This window comes from Lepidochelys kempii, chromosome 1 (assembly GCF_965140265.1).
Source record: "Lepidochelys kempii isolate rLepKem1 chromosome 1, rLepKem1.hap2, whole genome shotgun sequence".
Taxonomy (NCBI): domain Eukaryota; kingdom Metazoa; phylum Chordata; order Testudines; family Cheloniidae; genus Lepidochelys; species Lepidochelys kempii.
In genome coordinates, this window is record NC_133256.1 from 39,773,032 (window position 1) to 39,786,324 (window position 13,293).

General features: G+C 37.8%; 1 protein-coding gene across 4 annotated transcripts in view; it reads right to left on the reverse strand.

The window, feature by feature from the left end:
• Positions 1-13,293, reverse strand: part of SKA3 (spindle and kinetochore associated complex subunit 3) — a 27,316-nt gene continuing 14,023 nt past the window's right edge. For all 4 annotated transcript variants that reach the window (XM_073339907.1, XM_073339898.1, XM_073339928.1 and 1 more), the window contains 7 exons: positions 11,616-11,781; positions 9,181-9,607; positions 3,714-3,823; positions 2,702-2,886; positions 2,235-2,444; positions 1,908-2,026; positions 1-706 (listed from right to left, as the gene is read on the reverse strand). In XM_073339907.1, coding sequence (XP_073196008.1) covers positions 700-706; positions 1,908-2,026; positions 2,235-2,444; positions 2,702-2,886; positions 3,714-3,823; positions 9,181-9,607; positions 11,616-11,781 — 1,224 coding nt within the window. In that variant the 3' untranslated portion in view covers positions 1-699. The remainder of the gene's footprint in view (positions 707-1,907; positions 2,027-2,234; positions 2,445-2,701; positions 2,887-3,713; positions 3,824-9,180; positions 9,608-11,615; positions 11,782-13,293) is intronic.

Consider the following 13,293-nt stretch of genomic DNA (forward strand, 5'->3'; position numbering starts at 1 on the left):
TTTTTGACAGTGCTTTATTTTCATATGAGATTTAGTACAAATTGTTAATTATGATTTTATTCACCCCAGGTCCTGTGTATAAGAAGTCCTCTTTCTCCTGTGTCTCCCACTTCTAAGTTTGCAGCTAGTGCCGTGGAGATGTATTTTGTTGAAGAAAGGCAAAGTTATGACAATGTACATCTCTTTTCCATAAGAGTTTTGCATAACTAGTTCCTTGGGACTTGCTGAAAGTTATTAGAAATTGAGATATAGGTCTTTTTTCATTGGTTTTCTATTTTTTCCAACTTTTTAAGCTCTGTAAGACTCAGAACATCCATAAATGTGGATCAAAATCCAGAAACATGCCCAGCTCACTCTCAATCATTTGATTTGATAGATTCAGAATATCCTCTGTAAATATATCCAGTACAGAAGTTTATTTAACATTTCAGTAGTGTCTTCAATGAAGAGAACTAAGTTTGTCAGTTCAAACAGAAAGCCTTTGAAAGAGGCATTTCTTTGTAAATCTTGCTTGACAGGGAAAAAGTCCAGCTAAATTAAAGCTTTATTCTATTTGATACAGTACTAGGGTGGATCCCAATTTCAAACATACTAGCTGACGTAACTCAGAGTGTTCTTGGTTTCATTCAGGGCTCTCATGAATACTCTGGTATGATGGCCTTAACTCTGAAGAAGACTTCTCTTTTCCTCACCAATACTCTAAAATCTGTAGCAAATACAAGTTTAATATCAGAGTAAGCAACAAGCACAATAAAGAACAATGAAGCAGAGGAATATCATCCTGTGTGAGATATCCATAGTAGATCAAGTTATTTGTCACAAATAATGTATCCTTTTCCTGATCAATCTGAACAGGATTTTTACTAATTTATCCATTATACAGAATTGCTCAGATATGTTGTTCAAACTTGTTTCAACCTATGGATTTGTTGCAAACTATTTGCTGCAAGCATTTGAGTATTCAAAATTTGCTATTTGGGCTGCGTGAATGGTCATTTAAGTCACAGGTGGTTATTTCTGTTCCCTGGTTTTAATGACCTAACCTTGAACAGAAGAACATCTGAAGAAACCATTGGGGCATTGGTTCTCAGGGAGTGGGCAAAGAGCCCTTGAAGAACGAAAAGGTAAAGTTACAGAGTTTTATGACATTTTTTTTCCTGTCCTCCTTTGTACAAGAATGAACATTAGATTTTATTAAGTCCTTGGACTGTACATTTATAGGATACTTGGGTTCCTTCCTGATTAAGAAAGGCGTAAGCAGTATTTCTTGACTGTTTACATTCTTCATAGTCAATTCTCCCAGAGTCAAGAAGTAATTGTATTTGCATGTATATACATAACCTATCTGGGAAGGGTGCAGTAATCTGTCCTATGTCTTTTTTAATTGCTAGACTGCCACAGTTCTGGTCAGGTGGTATGGGAAGCTGCTGTGTATTCCCCACCACTGATATAGCACACACTTTTATATATTTTCCAGGTCACAACCCCTTCAATTTTGATAGTTATACAGTTGAACATGATCATTTTAAATTATATGAATTTATTCTGGCTATTTATAAAAAATGAAATTATTAGTTGTACACAAATATATATTTGTATGAACTACAGACCAAACAGATAGGAACCTTAAGACAGTCACCATAAATACCATGCCAAATATTACACATTTATTAAGACACAATCAAGAAGGGTTGTTTTGGTAGCTGATCTGAGAGCAAGTATTAATTTCTAAATGAATATATCTTCTCCAAATATACCCCCCTAAATTACATCAATTCAATTTCTTTAAAAAGAAAAGTCTCTAAGGTGCCACAAGTCCTCCTTTTCTTTTTGCGGATACAGACTAACACGGCTGCTACTCTGAAACCTGTCAATTTCTTTAGTACATCTGGGGAATTCACTCTCACCTGTTCTCTTTGTTGCAATAATCTGGGATATTCCTTTCAAATTTTGTAGCAATTCCTGTTTTGGTCTCCATTTTCATTACTTTAGGTGTATCTGTTTTTGGATTATACTTTGATAATATCTAAAATAAAACATTAAAGGGATTAAAGAGGTAATGATCTGAGCAAGAATTCAAAGCATGACTATGCTTTATACATTTTCAATGGAAAGCAGCAAAGAATTTCCAGATTCAAATCTAGTAAAATTAAGTAGTCTTTCCACACCACTGATGTGATAACAGAATGAAGATTCCACAGGCACAAACACACACAAAAGTAAGTAAAAACAACCTGCAGAATGTCTTCTGGTATCTTTGTTATTTCTGGAGGCGGAGGAGTATTAAGGAGATTTTCATAGTCAGATATTTTTGGAAGAGAGGGTCTTCCAAGATGTTCAAGATACTCGTCAGAACTTAAAATAGGAGAAGCATAATCTTCTTTGTGTTGTTTAACCGTCACATCAATCTCTGGCAGTGACTCAGCCTTGTTCCCCTTTAAGGGCTGTATAAAAGATGGTAATCATATTCAAACTTATAGTAAAATGTCTTCAACTAGTTTAGTTTTATTAGACAAATGAAGTAATTAATAGCATTCTTAAAGTTGATGTTACGAGGATTGGTTCTACAGTGATTCACTTGCCCACAAAAGCAGTGTGGGAAGGGAAGCCCATTACTGACTCATTTTAAAAATTATATCTAAGTACGTGTTCACCTGTCTCAGAATAAATATGATTACTAAAATGATATTTAAGCACTTACTTTAGTTTCTGTTTTTAGCCAGCCTGTTTCAAAGTCTGGAAGAGTGGGGGTTGCTGTCTGATTAGAAATATTTGATTCTTTCTTCTTCAGGGATTTGGGTGAGATGGTATTGTCCTTTCTGGAAGGAATTTTCAAACCAGGAGTGCAGAATACAGGTATCAAAGGAGAAGCCATGCAATCAACAGCTAAAATAATAGATATGAGTAATAATTTCACATGCTTGAATAGATAAGGCATATATAACAGTTCAATTTCACAATTCTGTATTAGAGACTGCAGTAACAATTTTTGTTTATTTACACATCCCAAAACAGCATGAAAGTATAATACTAGCTGACCGTTTTACCACTGTGAAGACATGACTAAATTAGTAGGATCTTTAAGGTTAGAAGCTTTACTCCATCTATACAAATGCAAATTTTAGGTTCAAATCCATAGCAGTATCCACATTCAAGAACCAGCTCTCTTGCTTAAAACATATCTACATCATATTTCCGAACAAATCTCTTACATAAACGTAGGTTACATTTTTCCAAATTCTAAATATTTGTCAGTGTACAATTTTGCTCTAAGATCTTCATACACCTTCTGAAGTATGTTTCATTTTTCTCTTTTAAGATACTGTACAGCTATTCTTGAAAGAGTTACAAATTATAATATTAGGTCAGCTTGTTCTAATGTACCTTCATTCCTGTTCTTTTAAGCTTTTGATAAATAAGTTTGAAATTATTGAAGCAACGATTAAGTTCTGTAGGTGAAAGAGTCACAGAGATACCATATTTGGTCTCTGTGGATGATGGTGTTGGAGATAGGAGAGAAAGGAAATATTTATCTTTAAGTCTGGATGCTAGATTTACACACCGCCAAACCCACCTACTTTTGTACCCTTTAAAAATAATGTTCTGAATAGTTATAATGCAGACAAATATCAAGCCTGAACTATCAATGCAGAAAGTTTACTTCAGAATTAATTGAAAATTACCACTATTCATTCCAAATAGTTTGAATTTACCATTTTTGCTAGGTGTTTTCATGGCTGGCCCAGGAGTAACCATGATTTCCCTGGACTTTGATGATGTTGCTGCTGCCACACATATTTCATTATCATCTTCCTTAGGAAAACTAAAGATTGGGATTAAAAAAAATACACCAAAAGTGATATTAAAAAAAACATGACTATGGTTCCATGACTAAAGGCATATTGTCGACTTACTAAACATTTATATAGCAGTAACACCCAGAGGCCTGATCAGGATTGTGCTAGGCACTGTGTAAATACGTAAGACCACACATTCTCTTCCTCAAAGAAAGCTATGGTTCAAATCCCGCAGTTCATAGCGTGCAAGTGCACAATCTATCCATGCTCTATCAATAGCCCAAGAGATTTGAAACCTAGTCATTCTGAAAGAAAAAAGAATAGTTAAAAGTAGTTTCAGGCTGTCTTGTCCCACACTTGATCTGATTTTAGAGTCCATATTTCCATTTTATTTTACATTGTCTCTCTCTCTTGCCTGAAACCTATACAGCAGAGGAGAAAGATTGGCAATAATGAGAAGGACAGAGGAAGTTGTTTCCCAGCCCTGTTTTCCCTATGACCAAGGATTCCATAATTGTCCAACAGGGATTCTTGAACCTTCCTCTGAAACATAAGGTACTGACAGGTGTGATCTGATATGGGAATTCCCATGACTATATCAGAAGTGCTGTTGTATGATTTTAAGTTGATGTCTCTTTAAGGTTGCAACCAGGTTCCATTTTATGACCCATATATTTATCTCCCTACCCGCTAGGAAAGTTAGTTTGGCTTGAAAATTGCCAAGGTTATTCAAGACTAAGGAGAATTTTTTTCCTCTAAAGCTTGAGGAAAATTGATTAAGCTGTTTGAGTTGGGGGGAAGGATAGCTCAGTGGTTTGAGCACTGGCCTGCTAAACCCAGGGTTGTGAGTTCAATCCTTGAGGGGGCCATTTAGGGATGTGGGGCAAAAATTGGGGATTGGCCCTGCTTTTGAGCAGGGGGTTGGACTAGATGACCTCCTGAGGTCCCTTCCAACCCTGATATTCTGTGATTCTATGAGTTACAGATTATGTTACACTGATGATCTACTTAATAGCAGTTCCCTGAAGATTGCAACCAGAGTTTCATTACAAGACCCATTTTCATATCCCTTACAGTTTTGCACAGGAAAAGTATTTCTAGCTAAAAAAATTGGGGAAATACTTTAAGTACGCTAGAATTATTTTTGAAAGCAATTAGTCAAACCGTTTTAAGTTATAGGTATTTAAAAATGACATTTAATAAGTCTACTTTGTGTCACTCTGGCTACATACACATCTCTAACTTTACACAGGTTCTTCCCATTAAATTAATAAACTAATTACATTTTAAAGCGTCTTATTTACAAAAATTAGCCTGCTTAAAAGCATGTAAAGTCTTTCTACATACTTTATGCACTATATGCCTGACAAGAAAGAGTCCAGGAAAGAGGAAGTGCAAGAGGATTGTTATCCTGCAGGGCAAATGAAACAAAGATTAATTAAACTACAGTAACTCCTCACTTAATATCATCCTGATTAACGTTGTTTCATTGTTACATTGCTGAGCTATTAGAGAACATACTCATTTAAAGTTGCACAATGTTTGCTTATAATGGTGTTTGGCCGTTGTGGCTTGGAACCGAGGTGGGCGGGTCACGTCATCAGGTCCCCTCCACCCCCACAGCACAACCCGCCCGCCAGCAGCCCCACAGATCAGCAACTCCTCCTTCCCTCCCCGTGCCTCCCTACGGCAGCAAGCAGCTGTTAAGTGGTGTTCAGCAGGCTGGGGGGAGAAGCAAGGACGCAGGGCACAGCCTTCCCCCTCTGCCCCTGAACACACCGAAACAGCTGATTGCTGCAGGCAGGAGGCATGGGGAGAGAGGCTGTGTGCTGTATCCTCGCTCCTCCCCCCTAGATCAGTGGTTTTCAAACTGCGGGTTGCGACCCAGTACTTGGGTTGCGGAATGTCAGGCAGTGGGTCGCGGTGTCTCTGGTCAGCACTGCCAACTGGGCCGTTAAAAGTCCTGTTGCTGGTGCTGCCCAGATAAGGCAGACTAGTCCTTACCAATTCCGACACTGCACTGCGCCCCGGAAGTGGCCGGCAGTAGGTTCGGCTCCTAAGTGGGTGGGCCATGGGGCTCCGTGCACTGCCCCCGCCCCAAACCCCGCTGTGGGGGCGATGCCTGTGGGCGAGAGCCACGCGGAGCCGCTTGCGCGCCTCTGCCTAGGAGCCAGACCTGCTGCTGGCCACTTCTGGGGCGCAGCGCAGTCCGCAGTGTCAGGACAGGCAGGAAACCTGCCTTAGCACCCCTGCTGCACCGCAGACCGGGAGCCATCTGAGGAAAGCCCATGCCCCAATCCCCTAACCCCTCATCCTCACCCCAGAGCCTGCAGCCCCAGCCCAGAGCCCTGATCCCCTCACACACCCCAACCCCCTGCCCCAGCCCAGAGCCCCCTCCCACACTCTGAACCCCTCATTCCTGGCTCCATCCCGCAACCCTCACCCCTACCCACACCACTCTGCCCTAGCCCTGAGCCTCTCCCACACCCCAAACCCCTCATCCCCAGCTCCGTTGGGTCGTGGTCATCAACAATTTTCTTCAACTGCATCGCCAGAAAAAAAGTTTGAAAACTACTGCCCTAGAGTCTCCTGAATGCCACAAAACAGCTGATTGCTGCGGGCGGGAGGCACGCAGCCTCCCCCCTCCCTCCCGCAATCAGCTGTTTCCCGATGTTCAGGAGGCTCTGGCTGGGAGGAGCGAGGACGTGGCATGCTTTGGGGGAGGGAAGGGAGGAGCAGGGGTGGGAAGAGGCAGGGCAGGGGTGAGGCCTTGGAGGAAGGGTTGGAGTGGGAGCGGGCCTGGGGCAGAGCACCCCCTGACACTTTGGAAAGAACAGCAAGAGGAGGAACCGAATGATCCACCCTCTTTCATCCTCTGACTCCACCACCTCGACCAAGCTTCACAATCATGAGTGCTCAGTACAGTATTAAATTGTTTGTTTAAAACTTATACTGTATATGTATATAATGTCTTTTGTCAGGCGAAATTTTCCCCCCCCAGAACCTAACCCCCCATATTTACATTAATTCTTCTGGGGAAATTAGATTCGCTTAACATTGTTTCGCTTAAAGACACATTTTTCAAGAACATAACTACAATGTTAAGCAAGGAGTTACTGTAATCTAAACTCTACAAGGCAGGGAGTGGCTATGTAGACACACACATATGCCACACAAAGAAAACTTTGTTGATAGTATATGCAGTCTAACAACTGTAACTCAAAGTTAGCAAATAGTAAGAAGCAAGGAAATAAAAAATTAAGCCATTCAAACACTTCATTTAGTTTCCTTTCAAACTGAACCACTTTCACCTTTCATAATCTACATATCATTACTTTAATTCTGAACACTACCAATGTGCAGCCCTAACTCCAGTACTGGTTAATGGTTTTATGCTAATCTACTTTGATTTAATATAGGGCTTGTGTGGCTAGCACAACTTATACTGTATGTAGTTCCCTGTTCAATTTTGAATTGGTTTTGTAAGTAAGAGAAGTATGTTGTCAGATTGCCAATGGTGGCTGTGGTTTTTTTTTTTTATATAATGTTTAGGAAAAGGTGATGTGTGTCAACAATTGTTCTAAATGTATTTATAGTTACAGAACTGAAGCCTGAATTTATAGATGCATTGGTATATAATATTTATGGGCACAGGTAAGGTGGCAGATCATAGTTCATAAGTTTCGATCTTTTCACACAGCAACAGGAGATAGAAGCAAAAAAGAAGTGATTTATAAAAACTAAATACCCAGTGAGGTCCACTAACTGAAACTACTTTCGACGCATTCTTTGAAACTGACTAAGTTTTGAATTAGCATCCCTTTAAATACAGTACATAGAAAAAACACAGCCACAAAAAAGTCACATCAGTCACAGCATAGTGAGATCTCTCATTACTAAAAGTTAATTATTATGAAACACGAATACAAGAGGCATGTTTGTACCATTTATAGAATGATCCAGACATGATTTGAGACCAGTTCCTTTACAAGTCCACAGAGTGGGAAGAGAAATAGGAGCCACAGAATAGCCAATGGGTGGAATATTTGTGGGAAATCATCATGTCAATTTTTCATATGTATAGAAAAAGGCAAAATAACTGAATTGCTGTTGTAGTATTCGCAATTAGAGCCACTGGTTCTAACATACATTAGCATCATAGCAAGAGCATGTCTGTCTGGAGATTTGATTTTTAAAAATTTGAATGTTAAGATTGACCAATACAAAAAAAAAAAAAAAAAAATCCACCTACTCAGTAAGTATGAAGGAAAAACAGCCAGCTATGTTGTGATTTCTGTTTAATCCTACTACAAACTCTCCATTTGAGTTTTAAAAGATAATATAGAGCGTCAATTATAGAAGTCCCATGGAACTAACACTGACTTCATAATTAAAGTTGTGACAGTTTTCATTATCAGCTCTTTTTTGTCACTCCAGATGATAACTCTTTCATTAAGTCAAATAACTCGTTAAGAGAAACTGAGCTGTAGAATTTAAAAGGACATTGTGAAAAACATATTTCACCTATTTTAATAACCTCACTTTAGATTATTACAACCAAAATTATTTTAAAAATGTAATTTACTTATGCTGTGTATTTCTTCTGTTTCATTCAGCTATAGACAATGAGGGCCTGACTTTTAAAACCAGGTGTACCCATTTTAGAAATCAGGCCCTTAAAAATACCAATTTGACTTTGAAGTTCTCCGTGCTGCCGTATTTGTGTTGCAGCTACTACAAGGGAGTATCTATTTGATGAAAACAATATTTGCATGACTATTAAAAATTGTAAACGTATTCATCGGTCTTTGGTTTTCTGAAAAAAAAATAGTTTCCAAAAAAAAAAAACAACCTCAAAAGCTGGATTACATTATAGTTGGTAACTGCTTTTAAAAGTGCTAACTTAAAAAAAAATCAACTTTTATTGCCCATCCATAATTCAGACAGCATTATCAAGAAATAACTTTAAATCAGTTCTCCAATGATTACTGCATAGGACAATGTTTATTAATGTCTGAACCCAAATCTGAGATTAATGAAAGCCAAGGTCTTCACATAGTCACTGTCTCTATCATGTGGATCCTACTCAAACTGGAGAATTTAAAATCTTTAGAAGGTACAAAATTTGCAGGAAGACGGAATTTATCTAGGGTATCCAACACAGCAGTGTCTGGCACAACAGAGAGATATTGTGTGTGTGTGTGTGTGTATAGACAGCTGGATATTAAAGGTGTTTTTTTTTAAATGCAACACTTACAAAGCTGGAAATCAATATGAAAGAAAGAATCACCTACCATCAGAAAATTGCAAGAAACTAGTACAATCACAGAGGAAACTACTACAGAAAACATAGGACAGTCTGAAGTTAAAAATATCTACTTACTTTTTTCTTGTTTGAAGATTTTTATTAATAAGTGCCATTGTATAGTCTTCATTCAAACACATGGTATGTTCACTAATGCCAAAATGTTCAAGCTTTGGAGTTAAACATTCATAATCATCCATCTTTAATGTACATTTTGGTGTTTTGGGCACTATATATGGGGTCTGTTTGGGAGCTGGAATTCTATTTCTTGACTCTTCTTTATGCATATTGGTCTGGGATTGCACATCCATCACATCCCAAGTTCTGGAGAATGCGTACTGTGAAAGACCAAAATCTGAAAGCTGTGGGTTACGCAGGGGATCCTTAGGCACAGATGTTTTCCCAATACAAGCAGGAAAGCTAGAAATATCTTCCACTTTCTCTTGATCAGAGTTAGCTTGGTCAGATATCTTAGATGCATGGTTAACTTCCTCCTCGTCCTCCACTGTTTTATTAAAAACAAAGGATACTTCAGAAATTTCAGTATACCACTTAAGAACTGTTTTATAGACTAAGCAAACAAGACTATTTTGTAATCCTAGGCTAAATATGATATAAAATGGATTTATTTTCATTTTACTCCTTAATCTCTACAATCAGATATGCTGGCACAGTCCCCCTGCTCTTGTTCAGAGGTGCCATGTAGTCAATGGCTGTAGTTGTAAAATTGAAATCCTGTTAAATGTAACAAGAATCCGAAGGAACTCCTGGTATACTTATTTCAATAAAGAAATGGTTAAGAGAAAAGAATATTTTAACTCTCCTACACAATGATCACTAAAATCTGAAAACTATAAAAAGCAAATTAATATGTACCAAAATGTTGAGGGCTGTGGAGGGAGAGAGAATAATGTTTATTTTTAAACAAAAAAGTTATTCATTTGAAAAATGAAGTAAATATTTTCTTGATACTAGAAGGTGCCACTGGAAACTACATGAAACCCTACAATGTGGTTAAAAGCTGACATTTTCTCAAATTCAGGGAATATTATTTGGAGAAGGAGGAAAGATTATAGAAGAAAGTGTAGCAACAGCTGGACTGCCCTTAAGAAAAACAACACTGACAAAGAGTTAATAGAAAACTATGAAAATGTGCACAAGGCACAATGTAAAAAAAACAAGAGGAACTAAGAAGATCCCATTGCGAAGGTAACTGAGTGCCCAAATCCTACGTTATGTTCAGAAACTAAGAGACTCAAGAAAACAACACTTGCAAATTCCTACAAATTATAGCAACTAAAAGAAAGCCATAAGTAGCAGGAGACTTGCCAGTGGTGACACTTCTGAAAATGCTTTAGTATTACACATATTTACTGGTTTCAAAGTAGCAGCCGTGTTAGTCTGTATTGGCAAAAAGAAAAGGAGTCCTTGTGGCACCTTAGAGACTAACCAATTTATTTGAGCATAAGCTTTCGTGAGCTACAGTGATCTGTAGCTCACGAAAGCTTATGCTCAAATAAATTGGTTAGTCTCTAAGGTGCCACAAGGACTCCTTTTCTTTTTGCACATATTTACTGATTTTCTTTAACATTTAATATAATACCTTTAAGGGTTTATATTAATCCTCAAGCATTACTGGGATTTTTATATCACTAAGGAATAGACTGGGGAAAGCTGAGACAACATTTAAGAACAAGAGACACCACTAGATAGTCCTTTGGTTTTGTCTAAAGGCCTTTGTCTATGCAAAACAGTTGCACTGGTTTAACAGTGTGATTTTAAAATAATTTAATTAAACTGGTGCAAGCTTCTGGGTGGACACTTATTTTAGTTTAAACCCGCTTTATTTCAGTTTGATTTAAGATAAGCTGAAAAAAGCCATTCAACCCAACATAAGAGTACAGGAGTATGAACTGATTTAAGTGAAACCAGTGCAATAGCTCATGTAGACAAAGCCTCCATTAGGATAACAAATTGGGTTAAGACAACGTGTTACATGTTTTAACATGCTGTTAATTACCAGTTAGTATTCAATATAGGACAAGACAGTTATGTTTAAAAACCACATCAGATGGTCTTTCTTAACTCTAGATCCTTTGTCTTTTTGTCCATGTGTTTACAGCACCCAGCACAATGGGACCCCAAATCTTTCAGTACTACTGTAAAACAAATTCTACTGTGGTTCACATTAATGACACCTGAAATGAAAGATAGATTACAACGTCAGGGAGTGTAATTTTATGCACGTTACTGTGATATTTAACTTGTCCATGCAACAAGGGTAAATATTTCAAGTTGCATACTATTTCAAGGGTTTACAAATAGACCTACTGTTAGAAATGTTAATGCAAAGAAATCTGGCTAAGCCTGTATTATGTTTTGTAACTAGTTCATAATATTAACACATTTGGTCTGTTCTTTAATACAGAGATGCTTACAATTAGGGCAATGTTTTATCAGAAATCATATTCTTAATCTTCCAAAGATTCTATAGTATTTTCAAGTAGTATTACCTGAGTTATCTTTAACAAGTGGTTGATAACCATATTTCTGGAACAGTTCTTTTATTTTTTCAAGATCTGTTGTATTTCTTTGCATCATTACTTTAATGGACTTCATGAAATCATAAGTTTCTTGTCTTTCAGAGCGACTCTGATCCAGGGTAGCATTAACATCACCCTTTGAAGGAAAAAAGTAGAGGCATGAGTTTTAAAATACTAATTTACAAATAGCGTTGTTCTTCCCTAGTTTTGTTCAAAGATCAGTGGGGAATAAAGTATACAATATATTTATTGTATGCTTCATCAAATGGGTGAGTGTATTGAATCTTTAAAAAAGGCTTATTTTATTCAAAAGGCTAGTCATGGAAGATACACATGTAAATAGCAAAAGCAAAATTTTTAAAGTCTTTAAACATCTTCCTCCTGAACACACTGGGCTTTGGTTGAAATTTTCCTGGATGTGGGAGGTATGTACCTGGATTCCGTCAACACACACCATGTATATACTTCCCCAGATCACTCCTAGAACGTTTTCTAAACATAAATACAACATTTGCTACTCTCTAGTCCTCTGGCACAGTAGCTGTTGTTAATGAGAGTTTGCATATTTTTGCTAGCTCAGCCCCTTAATACCTGAGCTCATTTGAGGGTAATTTTCAGCTGTTGTCCTTGAAGGTTTATTCACCAAAGTTGCCAGTAAAAAAAAAGCGTTAATAAATATGTGCAGCTGTTGGCACCTATGAGCCGATAGATAAAATCATCATCAGCTGCACTTCTGCTTCCACGCAGGCTTCCTGCCCTTACCCAGTTCCCCATCCCTGCTTAATCATTACAAACCTAGGAAATGCACAGATCTTTGCTGTGAAGTAGTTTGGTTGCTACACACAACTTATTTGACACAAAAGCAGTAAATAAAAAGTTAAGCCACCTAACAGTACATATGTTCTGTTCCTCCACCCAAAGGCACAAACCCTATCATTATCAAAACTACCGTGCATCAGTCCATGTACCACAACTATAACTCTGTCCTAGGGAATCCAGCCTTCCACCACCCACTTTACCAAACTACCCTCTACTAACCCAATACTCTTACCTAATATCCACAACTAATAATGTTGGGAGGAGGTACTTTGATTAAAGAGGTATGTGAAGAAGGCTGGGTTGAGTGAGGCAGTTATGGATGTGGTATGCTATGTACGGTAGTTGTGGTAATGGTAAATAGGTGCCTATACATGATGGAGAGGAGTATGTACTATTAGGTGGGTTAACTTCATTTCATTGCTTTTGGGAGTTTGTGTCAAGTATATGTGTCACAACTATACCAGCTTCACAAAGTTTTCTGTATATTAATAAGGAAACCAAAAAGTGTACAAACTCATTTTTAAAATTTTTTTGCTTCGATAATGGGAAGGAAGTGGAACACAATATTCACAACCTTCAATTTCCACCTGTTACCTTGCTATATGGAACAACATGCTTATGTCTGAAAGTTTTCAGAGTAACAGCCGTGTTAGTCTGTATTCGCAAAAAGAAAAGGAGTACTTGTGGCACCCTAGAGACTAACCAATTTATTTGAGCATGCATCCGATGAAGTGAGCTGTAGCTCACGAAAGCTTATGCTCAAATGAATTGGTTAGTCTCTAAGGTGCCACAAGCACTCCTTTTCTTTTTATGTCTGAAAGTATATCCT